This window comes from Rhododendron vialii, chromosome 11a (genome assembly GCF_030253575.1).
Source record: "Rhododendron vialii isolate Sample 1 chromosome 11a, ASM3025357v1".
Classification (NCBI taxonomy): Eukaryota; Viridiplantae; Streptophyta; class Magnoliopsida; order Ericales; family Ericaceae; genus Rhododendron; species Rhododendron vialii.
Genome location: NC_080567.1, coordinates 35,518,836 through 35,536,190, shown reverse-complemented (window position 1 = coordinate 35,536,190; position 17,355 = coordinate 35,518,836). Strand labels below are relative to the sequence as shown.

Here is a 17,355-nt window from a genome sequence, read left to right as displayed (position 1 = left end):
AACATGAAGTATTGAGACATAATGGTCGCTTGATTGTCCGGGTCCTGCAATTACCATACCCAAACCCGAAGTACTTATCTATACCCAAATCCAACCGTCCAGCACGCTGAGGTGAGAATCCAGGCAACGCAAATCCCTTCATTTCGGTTTTGGTTTGGATTTTGGCCCGTTTGTTTCATTGTTCTTTAGAGTACTTTGGATGACGATGGCAATTATGTTAATTGTGGTTGATCAAAATTGAAGAGAATGATTGAGTTTCATTTGCGTTTAGTAAGAAGCGGAATTCGGTTATTGTTGCTTGTTCTCCGGTCATGATTATTGGTTTTAGATTCGAACCTTGTGTTTTTAGTCAATCCCTCAATCTAATTAGTATGTAATCTTAGCTGTTTACTTGGGGATGGAACCAAAGAGGAACTTTGGGGCACCCACCTCAGACCAAAACGGAGACCATCCCCTGTCAGGTTAGAGCCCTTGCTAATGTTAAAATTGTTCTGGTCACCCAATGTTCTATTTGATTTTTGAGTATGAAATAGTTGGTGTAGTGGAGTTCACTGATGGGTTGTAGATCTCAGGCAACTATTGGAGCTATTGGAGGGTAGTGGCATTGTTTGGTTGTTGACGGTCAAGGCAGAGCTTATTGTTGGGTTATAATCCTTCTCCTCTACTCTCACCATTTGGTTGCAAATGAAACTGACAGAGAAATTGAAATTGATGTGTCAATGTTACATTCTCTTATTTGTTCGCAAATGTGGAGTATTTATCTCAACCATGCAATCAGTCATGCTGTACATTTGAGTGGAGAACTATGTTCATTTTCTAGGATGAGTTGGATTTTGAATGAATTAATTACTTTTCCTCAAGTGCACACAAACTTAGTTGGATGCGGAAGCCATGTTTTGATGGAAATGTGTTGGATTTCAGCCCCTCTTAGAGATGCCTTGTAAGGTGCTTGATGCATATTGGACTGATCTGGAGGGCCGCGGAGGCTGTAAATTTATAATAAAATTTCTGAATTTGGCCGACAGTTCTTGTAGTCTACTTAGGGTCTGACCCTTGAACCACCTTAAAACATAGAAGACGTATGTAATATTCCTTGGAGAGGGAATGCAAGCGGGAAATTGAGAAGGCAAGTCAATGTGGATTCATGACATTAGTATGCCTGTCCATGTGTCATTGATGTACGTTGTATAGGGTGTTTTGTACTGCATTTATCTACAGAATCCTGAATCATTTCTTTTGAGAACAAAAGAATTAATTTTGATGCCATCTAAACACTTCTAAGCGCAAAGAAAAGAATTGGGTCGCGAGTTAGAGGCTTTTGGTCAGTTCAAGGTCAGCCCTCACCCTGAAAGATCAACTTTAAGTATAGGTTGGTTGCTAAGTTTCTCAATGTACTCTGTTATTTCAGGTTCTTTCTTTGGTTCCAATTAGTTCTGAAGTGCTCTTTTACTTGTTATCTTTGCTTTCCAGTCAGTAAACAAGAAGAATTTCCTCTGGCAGTTCGCTTCCCCTGCCTAAAGGCAAGAGAGCAGGGGCGCCCTTATTTACAGTAACAGAGCCATTGCTCGTTCCACTACTTGATCACACACTGGTTGAAGTCCTTCTCAGAGCTCTGAGTTAATGAGCTAGCCGGCCAGGAGGTTAGCATCCCGCTAGTACTGACATGAGGAAGTTCTAGAGTAAAGGGATGACCTTCTAAGAGTAAGAGAAGCTGTACCGTTACCGTTATGGGAGTGAGCGAAGCGGTACAGTTGGAGCTTCCCACTTAATTGTGTTCTGCAGCTTCCCACTAAAATATCATAAAAAAAACAGAAGCCCATGGCTTATTAGAAGTAGAAAGCACTCTTGTGGGATCCTCACCGACAGAAAAAGATAGCAGTCCGTTTGATAATAATCAATTGATATTGCTTCATCTTAGGGAATTGGTTAGACCTCATATCAGGCACTCCATCGGTGATGTGCCACTGTATGGGGGGCTCAGAGAGAGCAGAAGTGCTTTCCTTCATGCTGAGTGTGAACTTCCGATCTCAGGCTACTGCTATACGAGGAAGATTGCTTATGACATCATACATCAATGTGGATTCATGACATTAGTATGCCTGTCCATGTGCCTTTGATGTACTTTGCATAGGGTGTTTTGTACTGGATTTATCTACAGAATGCTGAATCCTTTCTTGAGAACAAAAGAATTAATTTAGATTCCATCTGAATATCATCGAAGGTTGGAATTGACAATTTTTATATGTTTCTCAATAGACAACATAATGATTGATGAAGTTTTTTTTTTTCATCACAAGATATGAAGGGGTTATTTTCATTAGGGTATGAATTTTGTGATTTGGCTATTGTGCAGGTGGGAATGAGTACGGCCAGTGTGGTGAAGAACCTGAGCGGAAAGATGTCACCGGTAGGCCTCTATTCACTGCAGTGCAGAGGATGTAGGAAGTTTAGTTCTTCATGAGCATATTTCTTTGTCACATGATGTAACCCGTAAGCATTTGTTCTAGCATAGGTACTCGCAAACTATGTAGTGCTGCTGTAAGTAAACGAAGAACGAACCTACTGTTTTGGGTACCTTGATTGGCTGAATTTTCTCCCTTGTGTCATGCCCAATTCCTATTTTAGTTTTGATTTTTAGCACTGTACCCATAAAAGGATCCGACGAGCAACGTGTTTCCTAATAGATCAATTGAAGCAATCTGTTCTGCTAATAGGAAAACAGGCATCTCAAAAGTTACTTATAATTACCCCCAGCTCGAAGAAGGGACTTTGGGGAATTGGACCATTACCTAATGCATCACTGGCTGTGTACTAGAGGAAGTCTTTAATCAATCTCACTGATTTGGTTCCATGATTCTTGCACCTAAAGTGCTCTCGTGCTAATAGCATCTCGAACGGTTGATTAGGCTAAATGGCTAACAAAAATATGTTCAGGTGCCGATAAACAAAAAATACTAGTACGATATGTTAGGTAATCAATAGAGATAAAATGGTTAGCAGTGTATAGTTTAAGTTTATTTTATTTTTATCATGGAGAGAGTTTAAGTTGATTGATTGTAAAATTTTATAGTGAGAAAGAGACACATTGAAAAAAGTATAGTGGTTCAAGACCATATTTAACTAACCGCACACCAACTCTAATAAAGTGGTAGATCAATTTCTTCCTAAACCTCTAATAAAGTTGATTGGTTGGAAAATTTGATAGTTCAAGAGTATATACTCCTATTACATAAGAAAATTATTTTAAGCATATAGTATTGGGACATAAATTGAGACATAATAGTCCCTTAATTGATAAGTTTGAATCATATGAATGTCCCAACCGTTACACATTACTTGAATGATAAGTATATCGTAGTGATTTGTTTGATTTCTTATTAGCCCTCTTTAGGTCATGAGTGGCATATGATTGTCGCATGATTTGAGTGTCAATTTTGTTGGAATATTTTTCTCGCATTGTAATCCGGTTATTTTCCTTTTAATCTCTTATAATTTTTATCTTTGATTAATAAAAAAAAATTTGCCGTTCAAAAAGAAAAGTGGTACTATATTGTTGTGATTGAACATTGAAGTTTTTCTAATTTTAGTGCTACAGTATTCACTCTAATTACTACCGTTTCCCATTGTCATCCACAAATTTTCCTGTCTTTCTAAAACAGAAAGCATGATTGGAGATTGGTGAATCATGTCCCTCGAAGTAGTGCTTTCCAACTGGTGCACTATTCGAAATTGAAAAAGCAGCCACCAAGCCGACCTACTCTTCACCACCAAAAACACCACACATATCTATCTCACTCTCTCTCATCCCTCTCTCTCTCTCTCTCCGCAACGACAGAGATCCCAACTTCTCATCCCGCCATGTCCACCCTCCTCTTCCTCCTCCTCCTCTCTCTCTCCTCCCTCATTCTATCCCAATCCCTTACCCTCCCCTCAGACATCGCAGCCCTCCAAGCCTTCAAAGCCTCAATCAAACCCACCACCATCCCATCCTACTCCTGCCTAGCCTCATGGAACTTCACCTCCGATCCCTGCTCTTTCCCCAAGGTCACCCACTTCACCTGCGGCCTCACCTGCACCACTACCTCCAACCCCTTCCGAGTCACCCAACTCACCCTCGACCCGGCCGGCTACTCGGGCACCCTCTCCCCACTCGTCTCCGGACTCACCCAGCTCGTCCACCTCGACCTCTCCGGAAACAACTTCTTCGGCCCAATCCCCGCCTCCCTGTCCTCTCTCCCCAATCTGCAATCTTTAGTTCTCCGGTCCAATTCCTTCTCCGGCCCAATCCCTCCTTCCATTACTAATTTTCGATCGCTACAAACTCTCGATTTCGCCGGGAATTCGCTTTCTGGGTCATTGCCAAATAACCTGAATTCAATGATGAATTTGAGAAGACTCGACCTTAGCTTCAACAAACTTACTGGGTCACTCCCCATGCTTCCCCCGAATCTGCTCGAGCTGGCAATGAAGGCCAATTCTCTATCTGGGTCTCTTAACAAATCGTCTTTTAACGGGTTAACTCAGATCGAGGTAGTCGAACTCAGCCAAAACTCGCTCTCGGGAACACTAGAATCCTGGTTCTTCCTGCTACCGTCACTTCAACAAGTCGACTTGGCCAATAACAGCTTGACACGCGTCGAGATCTCGCGACCCACAGACAGCGAGGTCGTCGCCGTTGAATTGGGGTTTAACAAAATAGAAGGTTATGTGCCCAAGAATTTCTCTTTTTACCCGATGCTGTCGTCTCTGTCGCTGCGGTACAACCGATTACGTGGACCAATCCCGTTGGAGTTTGGAAAGAAGCAGAAGCTGAGGAGGTTGTATCTGGACGGGAATTTCTTGAACGGGACGCCGCCGGCGGTGTTTTTCTCCGGCGAGACGGGGTTTTCCGGCAGCTTGGGGGACAATTGCCTGCAGAGCTGTCCGGGTTCGTCGGAGCTTTGTTTGAAGTCACAGAAACCCACGTCGATTTGCAGGCAAGCCTATGGTGGTGGAAAACCAAGGGCCTCTTAAATGTTTTCTTGTTTATTGGTACTACGAGTAGATTTTTATACTACTAGTATTTTGATGAGTTCATATTTGTAAGATAAAATAAGAATCTCCCCTCATTTTCCCCCTCTCCTAAAATTTGGTCTCGATATCCGCTTGTATCATAAAAATTAATGTCTGTCTATAAATTGTTTTCGAGTTTCATCGGTTCACGTTTTTTTCCGAAAACTCTAATATGAAGTATTTGTTTCGGTAAAATTGTGATTTTGAATGTCAACATATTAGCATGATAAATTACTATCAGCAGTACGATTTTTCTATCGACTCAAACCCACGACTTCTTTCTCGAAGCTAAAACTCAAGGAGATAAACATTGGGGCTAATGCCCCACTTTTCTACTGCTGATTTAGGCGAATTGATATTAATGATAAGAAATTCCTTCTAAAGTTTTTTTTTTTAACGGAAACTTCTTGATATTTAGGTACGCCATTCTTTTTGTAGAAGTCAACGTTTGTTACTTGATCGGTAACCTTTTTTTTAATGGAATTGAAATCCTATTTTGTTATTTATCGGAATGGAGAGTTTGCTACACAGCTTTCAGAATTGGGGAGTTTAGAACATTTTTCTCATAATACTGGTCGGTATTCTCAACAAATGGAGAAATTTTTCAGTGCCGGGTGGGCACGGGCCACGTGGTGCCGAGCACGTATCTCGACTGTCCAAACATGTTTTGGACGGTCCAGATTTATTTGGGCTTGAGAGTGTTTGGACGGCCCAAATCTGTTTGGTCCTAAAGGGGTGTTTTGATAATTTTACACTAAAAAATTACCCAAACAGATCCAGACCGTTCAAAACACATTTGAACGGCCAGATCGTGCTCGGCACCATATGGCCCGTGCCCACCCGGTACTGAAAAAACTTCTCCAACAAATGACATGGCCCATATATTTCCGCTTGACCCAAAAAAAAATAATAATAATGACACGGCCCATGGGTGTTAATCATAATTTTGTATTTCATTTTTAAAAAAAATCCAAAAGTCGGTGGAAAGACAAATTAAAATCTGTGCATTTGCTGTGTCGGCGGCCTCGGCCCTGGCAAAGTGACATGATGTCGATTTGTATTGTGTTGGTTTCATACATGTAGAAGTAAGAGATTCTACGTGAGCAGTTTTATTTTGTAAGTATTTCAAAATTTGAGTTTGGGATAGCCACTGTTAAAATAAAATACTACTGCCTCTGTTCTGTAATTTTTATAGTTTGTGCCGTTTTTCAATTGATTATATTTTATAATTTATAATATTTTAGGTTATTTCGAAAAGATTGTATAATAGAACAAAACGAGATTTATCAAATAAGATTCATATTAGATATAAAATTCATTACCAATTTAAAGATATCACTAATTTTTTTTATTTAGTTAGAACATCAGCAGTGGAATAAGCAAATATGAATAATCAAAACATGCCACATCAGATTTTGATTATCCATTTAGAGGTTGTTAAAGTTAGTAATGTCAAATCTCACATTGGTTATTTTTTGTCCATAATCAAAACTAATGGACCCTCCAAACTTTTTCCCTTCATTTCACGCATATTTTTTGAAAAAACAATTTTTGAAGGAAAAAAAACAGTTTATATTAGAAACAGTTAAAAATAAAAAAATTCTAAACAGAAAACAGTTTTTCAAAAAACACACTTTGTTCACTTAAAAACTGTAAATACAATTTTGAGAAATTTTGAAAGAATTATATTTACACAAATAGTTTTGAAATTTTAAAAACTATAAATACAGTTTTTTTAAAACAGATTTTGTGTGAAAAACAATTTTCTATAAAAGAGTTTTGAAATTTCAAAAACAGATTTTTGGAAAACACACTTTATTTACTTATAGTTATTTAAAATTTTTGAAAAAATTGTTTTTCGTAAAAAAAAATTCTGAAAAAAACAGAAAAAAAAATCTGAAAGTTACAGTTTTTTAAAATTATTACATCGTTGAGAGAGAGAGAGAGAGAGAGAGAGAGAGAGAGAGAAGGTTTTTATGTAATGTTGGTGTATTTGATTGAGAGATAAAATTTGGTTATTAACAAAATATTGCTAGCTTTGATTATTGAAGAGCCAAAATTTGATGAGTTATTAAGAGGTTGCTAGGTTTGGTTATTCTAATATGAGCATTTTTTTATCTAACATTATTAACTTTAACAATTTTTTGTTTTGCTTATTCCACTGTGAATGCTCTTAGAATATAACTAAAATAAGTAAATTAGGACGGAGGGAGTATGCGAGTAGCCACTGGACCAGATACTATGTTGCCTTGGGGCTGGATATAAGTATAACACTATCCCAACGCCTGCATATCCAAGGCGGACACTTGTAACTTGTAAGCTGGTTCGGACATTTTTAACTGTTAAATTTTAAAAAAACGAAGGCTACAACACCAAAGAGTTTGTGGATTCTGTATATGATATACTAAAGGTGAGACCTATTATGATTTCATTAGATTATATGAGTTGATTTTTTAAGTCTCAATGTGATTATTGTTCATACAAAATCTTGAGTTGTTTATTTTGCCTGAATAAATTTGGCTTATTTTATAAGAGAAGTAGACAGTCGAGCTTTGACTAGTAATCATTTTTTCGTTTGAGAAAACATGATTTGACGAAGACTATAAATGTCTGCTGGCTAGATTGATTTCATGAAAGGATGACAGATCCTACAAGAATTACAAAATAAACGGCTCGAATTGTCAATTGAAAGAGTTTCAAAGATCTTGATTCCACGTGATAAAAAATAAATAATTAACTCAATAAAAAAAGTTCCTATAAAACGGGGGGAAGTACGGAGTAGTATACTTCGTATTTGACAGAAATTGACATCTAACGACTTAATTAAAAGAATATTAATATTTCAACTACATTGTCCAAGTGACTTCAAATGTTGCGTTTTCAAAAGGTGTAAAGATACTTGCACACTTTTCGTTGGACAAAAAGAGGGAAGAAAATAATACTCACAAGTCACAGTAGGGTCGTCTGCTGTGGAAGGGACGAATACGTATGTTTTGTACCAAAATGAACGGTCAGATCGACCGCTCTGTATCCATTCGGTAGAGAGCTGCTCGACAATATCTCCGGGTGCTGCGTGCCAAATGGTCTACCATTCCACTCGTTGTAGAATCTAATAAATACTATACCCCAGTTGATTTAGCTCTAATTATCATTACACTAAACTGGTATTTAAGTACACTAAATAGACACACGTCAAGATTTTACACATTTAAAAAGGGAGATAGACACTGCTTCCACTTGACGAATTTTTATTTAAATATGATATGAAAAGGGATAGTTGCTTTGGTTGGTAAGGAAAAGTTACTCAAAATTAGTACTAATATCCAATTTGATATTAGATTAAACAGTTGGCAAAGCTGCTTCAAACCCAAATTCTTCCCATAATTTATATTACGTGGTGCTACTAATTAAATCCTTGTACAATGACGTTTCATGCCTTCACTGATCTATGTTTGGATAGGAAAAAGTATTTAGAGGTCTCGGGGTACTGTCACAATGGAGTCCTAATATTCTTTTTCATCATACATTTTTGTGGACTCAGTACCAAATGTATGGAAAAATGTGGTAGATAAGGGTGTCCGGCCAAGAACACAAAATAATGTATTTTCTTTTGTATATTTCCTATATGGTAAAGAAGGGTGTTGGTATGGTTTTTTTTTTTTACTTTTCGTAATTTATTTGTTAAGTTTGTCTTTGTAATATTTGAGATTAAGTATTCGTCTCAACGAGAGAAATCATATAAGTATGAAAATATAGACCGGAATTGAAAAAAGTTTATAAAAGACTACACTATAGACAAAAATACCAATTGTTTGGTACTTTTTCGTCTTTAGTGATTTTTTTTGGGGGGTTTTAGTCATAAGTTTTTTTTTTTTTTTTTGAAAGATCAATCATAAGTTTTAACTTTTCAAGAGATGGACAATTAAGAGAAAAATAAAACGTGAATATATCATAAAAGCCCAATAAAAATACCAAAAACTTAGGATAAACTCCACAAAAAGTATTTGGGCCAGTCTCTGGCCCAAACCAGGTTCCTTAACATAGTTTCGACGGCCTAGAAAGTGTGGGCCAAACCGATGAGATTTTCAGCCCACGTAGCTCCTCCCTCTTCGCTAAAGAAAGACGACACCGCTTCGTAGTCGTCTCTCTCTCTCTCTCTACGAAAACCCTAAAATCTCCATCGCTGGACCTTCTTGTTGCATCAATTTCCGCGCTCCTTAGGATACATCTACCTGGTTAGGCAGCTTGAAGTCCAGGTATCGAACATGGGGAAGACTAGCTCAAGGTAAAATTTCAGCACCACAGCATATTTGGGCTCACTTATATATGCATACATATCTATATTCCTGTCAGATATGGAATATCAGTGTTTTATTTTTATTTTTCCACGTTTGATGGCTTTCTGATACAGTTCGGAACCGTCGACCCATGCCGATCGAAAATTCGAGAAGAAACTCGAGTTCTACGCCAGTAAGTTTGTGTAATCGTATTCAAAGTCAACCGGGTTGCTCTGTTTTCTTTGATTTGGATATCCGTGGTCGCATCAGCATTTGCATTTGTGCTAATTTATGTAATTATGTGCTGCTGTATCTCAGTTAGTGTTGAAAAGCTTCCCCTCCCTAATTCTGTTTATGGTTTGTGTTCTTTTTCAGAGGTGAGAGACACCGTTGCTTCATTAGGTGTCCAGAAGGCCATCAGTAAGGTGAGAACCTTTACAGTTCAAGTGTTACATGGTTTCGAAACAGCAGTACTAGAATGACCTGGTTTTTCTCCAATTAATCTTGGCTTCCACTTTACAAGTACCTGAATTGTAATTTTGCTAGTTACTGTTTGCTGGAGTGTCGTCCTTAATCCTTATCAATGGACTACGACAAATTGTTCAAGTCTTGTCTGTTTTACCTCTTGACCAGCATCGGGTTATTATTCGACTTGTTACAGTGATTTGTTCGTGTTTTTATTTGTTTAGTATGGGATGTCTGTGTTTACTTCCATATGTGTCAATGTTAAGAATGTGTGCATCGGTAGGTTTGTTCTACTACGGTGCTATCACTATGACAAGCGTTATTCCGAATCTGTTAAATAGTCTTGGCTTGTTACTTCTGCAATATGCCTATTGATTGAGGGCAAAGGGAAAATGGACATGAATCCCTTACTTTTCAACTCTGGAGTTTGAGTGGACAATTAGGTAATAAGACTAAACAAATACCTACAGAAGCTGAAGAAAATGAAAAGTTGGAGACATCAACCCAATTATAGGCTTACAATGAAAATAAATTATTATTGTGGTTGTTTTAAATTGGCTTGTGATACAATGGGTGGAACAATTTTTCTGCGAGGATACAAGCAACATAAACTACTTTCAGAGGACTTGTAATTTTTGCCGATACCTGGCGACGCCTATATTTTGCATTACAGAGTATGCATCTTATAATGCCCACGTATTCATTAACTCAAAGTTTGGTGGGCACCGTACTATAGTGGTGATGGGTAGCCTTCTAATTACTAATTTACTATCCAATTAGTTATTCCAATGATTTGTCCGCTCATGGTGATCCAACTAAAACTTGTTGCTCATTTAGCAGTTGCACTCGCTTTTGTTCCGTGAATACACGAAGACACACACACACACACGCATACGTAAATATATATTTTTATTTAAGGCACATATATCTGCTGGAATGTGATTCAAACTTTTGATTAACCCTTTATTCTTTCCTTTTAAAACACTCTCCAATATTCTTTGCAATTTCTGTTCTACCAGAACAAAAAAGTAAGAAGCCGGAAAAAGAAATTGAAAGCATATGATCTTTCAACTCTCTCTGAGTTCCTTCCCGACTTGAAGGCTCCAAGGCAGCCACCTGAGTTTAAACTTAATAGCAAATCCAGGCAGAATCTGGTGTGAGTAATTGCTGAAAAATTCATTACTTCGTATTCCCTTATGCTCTCTAGTTCTCCATTGCATTAATCGTCATTTCCATCTTTTTCATGTCATAATGGGTTAATTTTTGCAGATTGAAGGAAGGAAATCAATTAAAGACAGTTCTCAACCATCCTGATTTCCAGTCAGACCCATTAGCTGCCATTCATCAACATTTGCAGAGCACTCAACCTGTTACTGATGAGAAGCCTGCAAGGAAGAAGACCAAAGGTGGGAAGACGAAATCAAAAAAGAAAAAACCTAGAACTTCATCTGGGCTGAAATCTATGGAGAGCTGATTTCAGATGTAGGCATGTTTGGGGCTTTCATTGGCCAGTCTGGTGCATAATCAGTCTTAAAACCGTTTCGTTGCTGAATTTTGCGTATGTTATCTTGCATGAGGATCCCTTGATTGTAGAAAATTGTATGTGGGAGAGCTTTTTATTCGTTGATTCATTGTGGCCAGCACTGTTGTAGAGGGTTCTAAGAATGAAATTACCATGGTTTTCGTAGTTTGTTTAGAGTACCACTTGATTTTGCTGCCATACTTCGATAGCTAAATACCAAGAAAATTAATTCCGCTGTCATCAATATGGATGATATTGATATAGAAACCTCAAAATTGGTAATGATGAGGATCATACACCATTACACTAAACGAATCGAGAATAGGGGCATCAAAATGTTTAAAGAGAAACAAAGAGTGTCACTTAGGAAATATCATGTGTTTTCAAGTCATACATCAAGGACTCTCTCTCTAGCTCTCTGCTCTCTCTCTAGAAAAAAAACCCTAGCCGCCGCCGCCGCCGCCGCCGCTTGGGGGAGGAGGCCTCCGCCTCTCTCTCCCTCCTCCCCCCCGTTCGTTCATCCTCCCTCCCCCTCCTCGCCTCGTCGTCGCCAGGTGTTGGGCTTCCCATGCTCCCAGTTTGGGGCGCTTGTCGTGTTGGGCTAGCGTGGTTTCCCTTGTTGGCGGCTCTGTTCGGCAACCGGTGGTGCTCTATAGTCCGATGTCCCACTCGGCGGTTCCAGATCTGTTCTGCTCGGGGCCAGCTTCAAGGTAATAAGGTGTGCGGTTGGGGGTGGGGTTTTTCCTTTTGTTGTTTTTGTTTTTTTCAGTTGTCAGTCCGGTGGTCTTCCGATCTAGGTCCTCCTAGATTCGGCTTGTGCTGGTCTGGGTTCCCCCAGGCCTGACGGTTGGGTGGTGGGTAGAATAAGCTTGTTAGGTTTCGATGTTGGCCAGTTTTGAGGGTGGCTGTGGTCGGCGGCTGTTGTGGTGGTGTTGTGGTAGTTTTCCGGCAGCGGCAGCGGCAACAATGGGGTCTCTGTTGGAGGTCTTTGTATCAGCTCCAGTTGGTCTCGCCCGCATTTCTCTTTACTCTGGGCCGTCAACGGCAGATCGAGGGTGAAGGGAGGTCTGGTCTCGACCTTGGGCCTGTCGGGGTGGTCGCTCCGGTCGTGGTGGTTTGTCCATCGGAGTAGTCTTCCTCTACACTTGTATTTTGTTCGTTGTTTCGATTACATCTGTTTTATTGTGTGATAGTTTGTACTGGGATTTCGTTTGAAATCTCTTTGCTTTGTCCCGGATGGGATTCTCATATCGGCACCTCGTGCTGATTTGCGTTTTTAGGGTGTTCTAGGGTCCCGGATTAGGTAGTTTGATGCACTTTTGTATTTTGCGATGTATTTTTTGCCTTCGGGCTTGAATGAATCGACATTTTCAAAAAAAAAAAAAGTCATACATCTTTCAAGATGTTGGGTAACTGTTTATAGTGAAACAATTTGTCGCTTAGGAAATAGTATCATGTGTTTCAAGTACTGCATCGCTCATGATGTTGGCCCGTTGGGTAAATGCAAAGGAGAGGAATTTTTACTTGAAGAGGAAATGAAAAGGGAAAATGACGAGCCCAAGCCTTGGGCCATTAAGGCCGAGGCCCGCCTAAGGCGTGGATCTTATTTTTGGGAAAATAACGGTCTAGACGTGTATGGATAATTAATATCCGTCAATGACAAGTTAAGAATATTTATTAGTGTTGAAAATGTTCTTGACGGGTATTGATTATCAAAACACGTTTTTAGCAATCATTTTCCTCTTATTTTTTGGTCCATACGTAAATGAGCATACTAGATATCTATCACATCTGTTTAACAGTGATTGTGTTTAATGTAAAGAGTACTGCTATAGGTACCGATGGTACCGTAGGGAAAATGCACCGACGGCCACCGGACGGCCGATCCGAGCCGTCCAAAAATTTAAAAAAATAAAACCGAGTGGGCCTACGCGAGAATCAATGTCATCCGAGATGTGTAAGGTACTTGATCCGAGCATCCCTTTTTCGTCTATATGACCCTACACATCTCGGATGACATTGATTTTCGCGTAGGTCCACTCGGTTTTATTTTTTTAAATTTTTGGACGGCTCGGATCGGCCGTCCGGTAGCCGGAGACGGCCGTCCGGTGGCCGTCGATGCATTTTCCCTACGGTACCATCGGTACCAATAGGATTTTCGTTAATGTTTATGTAGGTGTTTGCATTTGTCTGTGTCGGTGGTGCTACATTTTTTGGGTAGTGACTAACCTCCATTTGATCCAACTGCACCAAAACATTGGACCCATACACCTGTTTGACTTCTCACCAAACTTTTTTCATGCTACCACCTCACAAACTGAAAAAATTCATTCACTCGGACACTGCCCCTACGGACATCTTTTCACCACACATTTAACGTGAGATTCAAGAAATATGTTTAGGTCTCATGATGTGGTGAAAAATGGGTCTGGGCATTATAAATTCTCTCCAGGAAAACCACTATTTAAAATAGTAAATAATTTATACTCTCACAGTCTAGTTCTTCCACGAGTCCATTGGTGATCCAAAAGTTTACTTGCTTCTACCACTGTTTTCAATTTTACCGTTCACGATCCAAATTTAAAAAAAAAACTCTACCCTTAAAATTAGGATTATTGATGATCGAGACGGACGGTAAGCAATTGAGCAGGGGTAGTCTTGCTGGTGATCCAAATACGACTAGTTAAATGTGGCCAAAGCAAGTACCATAAATAGGGATCATCCTCCCAGCCCACTGCCAGACATAGTATTATGCAGGCAGCGTGCGATTGCGAAGCAGCTTCCTCTACTGACCCCACCAAATGGTACTGCCGTTAATCCGAACTCTCTTCTTCATTTACACTGAGAAATTACAGTTCCACATCCTCCCTTCAATCATATCTCCAGATCCAACCAACATCATCTCAACAAAACCACAATCTACCATGGAAACCGGAAACTCCACCCAGGAACACTCCCAAACCAAAAAGAACATCTTCATACTCTCCGGCCAGAGCAACATGGCCGGCCGCGGCGGCGTCAGGAACCACCACTGGGACGCCGCCGTGCCCCCCGAGTGCCTCCCCGACCCCTCCTCCGTCCTCCGCCTCGACGCCCACCTCCACTGGCAGCCGGCGCGCGAGCCGCTCCACGCCGACATCGACGCCAAGAAGACGTGCGGCGTGGGGCCCGGGATGTCGTTCGCCAACGCCGTCAAGGAGCGCGTGGGGGTAATCGGGCTGGTTCCTTGCGCCGTCGGCGGGACGGCGATCAAGGAGTGGGCGCGTGGGAAGCACTTGTACGAGAGTATGGTGAGGAGGGCGAAAGCGGCGGCGGGCCACGGCGAGATTAAGGCGGTGCTGTGGTACCAAGGAGAGAGTGACACGTCGTCCCAACACGATGCTGAGGCGTACAAGGTTAATATGGAGACACTCATTCATAATGTGCGCCTGGATCTTCACTCTCCTTCGCTCCCAATAATTCAGGTCAGTTGAATATACTCGACATGCAGATTGTTTGTGAGGCAAATTGATCCGAAACGATCTTTAATTTAGCTAATCAAGAATCGGTCTCAGACTCTCGAGGAGCTTGGATGTTTTTTATGTATAAAAAATATAGTCGAATGATCCGACTAGTAACTCGTTCAAGCTTAAATTGTTTAATGTAATTAACTGATCTTGAACGAGCATTTAACAAGTGAATATGAGCTGAAACTCAATAGCTTTAATTTAGCTGATCACGAATCAATCTTGAGAAGCTTGAACTATTTTATATATAGTAAGCCGAATTCAAATGTGGTTCGAAAGCTTAACGAGTTTAAAAAAATAAAAATAAATCTAAGCTTGATTTGTGTATGCAATGAACTGATCTTGAATAAGCATTTAATCAGTGGATACGATCTGAAACTCAATAGGTTAATTCGTGTATCAGCATAGAATGTCAAAAACTCCTCTCTCTTATTTTGGTGGAATGCGTATCAAATTTGTGAAATCCACTCAAATATACAGAACGACTTTCTGAGGCAGCTAGTAAGCTAGAAAATAACCTATCATCAAGGGTTGAAAATAGTTTAGAAGCAAAAAGGAATTGCAAGTCGTAACTACTAACTAGGGATTGTTTGGTCATGCTTATGGTTTTATATTCAGTGAATGTGAACCCCGAGCGGTTTGGCTGGTGGTCACTTGGGGGTTTGCTATCGAACCTCCCAGGTGTTATCAACTTCTTTAGGGTCAGTCCATACGGAGTTTGCTTCGGCTTTAATTGGGCTTCCAGTAAGTGGGCAGTGAGATTGGACCTCCGAATTGGTCAAGGTACATGTAAGCTAGCTGAACACCTGAGTTATTATTCAGTGGATTTGAATGAATGTGAATTTTGAACAGGTTGCAATTGCATCAGGAGGGGAGAAGTATATGGAGACGGTGAGGGAGGCCCAAAAGAGCATTGATCTGCCCAATGTGGTGTGGGTGGATGCCAAGGGGTTGGAACTTGGCCTAGATAACCTGCACCTAACCACAGGGGCCCAGGTTCAATTGGGCCACATGTTGGCTGATGCCTATCTGAAGCATTTTGGTTCTACTCAACAACCAATTTCTTACCCGGGGGACTGTCACGAATCCAGGGATTTGTGAAAGTAAAATAATTATGTTCAAGTGAAAGTAAAACAAATGATGTCCAGGCGCTCTATTATCAGGCGTGATGTTTAACTTTGAGCTTGATAATTGTAACTTGTAGCTTTTCCTTCTCCTTTGTCCTCCTACTATACTATCTGGAAAAGATTGATTGGTGGTCTTTTCTTGTAGGATGTAATGCAAGTGGTGCAAATGGTCTTTTCTTGTGCCTTCAGTAATGTTATGGCCTTTGTAACATTTTTGAGTACCTGATGTGGTTCTTTACATGCTCTATTTTGTCCAATCGGGTCTTGACATAACTGCATCACTTGTTTTATGTGAGTTCATTTAGTGTAATTTTTGCAATAGTATCCAATCGGTCACTCATGCCCGATTTTGAGACTGCGCATTGGCACCGTGCTTCGATATGAGCTATGCAACAACAAGATCCACCTTGATCCTTGCCGGATGTGCTACGTCTTTTTACCCTCATCTTGAACATGGTTCACCCTTCTTTCATGCCTCATTTCCAGGTTAAGCAAAAACAAAAGAGATGTCCCACTGTTCATTGTGCTTATGCGTCATGCTTCATTGCTATTAGTCAGAAGACAAAAAATTTAGTGATGTGAATGTAGAACAGGTGGCAAATTGGCAATTGCATCAGGTGAGGAGAAGTATATGGAGTCAGTGAGGGAGGCCAGGATAAAAAAAAAAGAAGCGAGGGAGGCCCAAAAGAGCATTGATCTGCCCACTTGGCCCAGATAACCTGCACCCAACCACTGATGCCTATCTGAAGCATTTTGGTTCAAAACAACCACCAATTTCTTAACATTGTGAAAGTAAAACAAATGATGTTCCGGTGCTCTATTCTCGGGCAAGATGTTTAACTTTGAGCTTAAGAATTTAAAGTTGTAGCTTTTCCTTCTCCTTTGTCCTCCTACTCACTACTTGGGAAAAGATTGATTGGCGTTCTTTTCTTGTAGGCTGCAATGCAAATGGTGCCTATAGTGAGAGGAGTCATGATTTTGTTGTTTCAATAATGTTGTGGCGTTTGTACCATATTTGAGTACCTGATGTGGTTCTTTGCATGGTTTTTTTTTTCTTTTTCAATCGGGTCTTTACATAGCTCATTCGCTTGTTTTGTGTGAGTTTCGGTAGAAATAGTTGTAATTTGTTCAATACTGAAGTATTCAACTGGTTACCATAACTTTTGAGCCACACGGTTATTCTAATAATTAACAGGTCAGCTTGCATGAGTTATTATAGGTGGTTTCGGGGCTTGAGTGTGGGGTGGGTTTTACAAAGACACGTACTTAGTTGGAACCGACAAGGGACGAGCTTGAGGTGCTTGTTGTGCTTGAGCTGGTCCCACATGAGACGAGCTAGAGGAACTTGACGCGCTTAAGCAGGTACTTGTCTCACATCACTTGTGCCTAGTGGTTGAAATTGTTGG

At 40.2% G+C, this 17,355-nt stretch overlaps 3 protein-coding genes across 4 annotated transcripts; all 3 read left to right on the top strand.

The window, feature by feature from the left end:
* The first annotated feature begins 3,607 nt into the window (after positions 1–3,607).
* Positions 3,608–5,247, top strand: LOC131308249 (probable leucine-rich repeat receptor-like protein kinase At2g33170). Its single transcript, XM_058335117.1, has one exon. It carries the CDS (start codon positions 3,859–3,861, stop codon positions 5,011–5,013), a length of 1,155 nt encoding a protein of 384 aa, XP_058191100.1. The 5' UTR covers positions 3,608–3,858; the 3' UTR covers positions 5,014–5,247.
* Positions 5,248–9,132: 3,885 nt separating this feature from the next.
* LOC131308478 (uncharacterized) lies at positions 9,133–11,481 on the top strand. Its single transcript, XM_058335420.1, has 5 exons — positions 9,133–9,337; positions 9,464–9,522; positions 9,705–9,754; positions 10,814–10,950; positions 11,064–11,481. Exons 1-5 carry the CDS (start codon positions 9,318–9,320, stop codon positions 11,266–11,268), a joined length of 471 nt encoding a protein of 156 aa, XP_058191403.1. The 5' UTR covers positions 9,133–9,317; the 3' UTR covers positions 11,269–11,481.
* Positions 11,482–14,059: 2,578 nt separating this feature from the next.
* On the top strand, positions 14,060–16,578 carry LOC131308458 (probable carbohydrate esterase At4g34215). Of its 2 annotated transcripts, none has more exons than XM_058335395.1 (2): positions 14,060–14,780; positions 16,436–16,578. In XM_058335395.1, the coding sequence occupies exons 1-2, from the start codon at positions 14,118–14,120 to the stop codon at positions 16,529–16,531; spliced, it is 759 nt and encodes a 252-aa protein (XP_058191378.1). In that variant the 5' UTR covers positions 14,060–14,117; the 3' UTR covers positions 16,532–16,578. The 2 variants fall into 2 exon arrangements, with proteins under 2 accessions (XP_058191378.1, XP_058191377.1); XM_058335394.1 differs by lacking the exon at positions 16,436–16,578 and adding an exon at positions 15,675–16,206 and having other exon boundaries at positions 14,070–14,780.
* Positions 16,579–17,355: the final 777 nt, after the last annotated feature.

Bases quoted from the DNA above. Each gene is read 5' to 3' on its own strand.
- LOC131308478 (XM_058335420.1), top strand. From the start codon at position 9,318: ATGGGGAAGACTAGCTCAAG. The intron at 9,523-9,704 runs GTAAGTTTGTGT...GTTCTTTTTCAG, and splicing joins GAAACTCGAGTTCTACGCCA to AGGTGAGAGACACCGTTGCT. The intron at 9,755-10,813 runs GTGAGAACCTTT...CTGTTCTACCAG, and splicing joins TCCAGAAGGCCATCAGTAAG to AACAAAAAAGTAAGAAGCCG.
- LOC131308249 (XM_058335117.1), top strand. From the start codon at position 3,859: ATGTCCACCCTCCTCTTCCTCCTCCTCCTCTCTCTCTCCTCCCTCATT.
- LOC131308458 (XM_058335394.1), top strand. From the start codon at position 14,118: ATGGTACTGCCGTTAATCCGAACTCTCTTCTTCATTTACACTGAGAAA. The intron at 14,781-15,674 runs GTCAGTTGAATA...AATTTTGAACAG, and splicing joins CTTCGCTCCCAATAATTCAG to GTTGCAATTGCATCAGGAGG.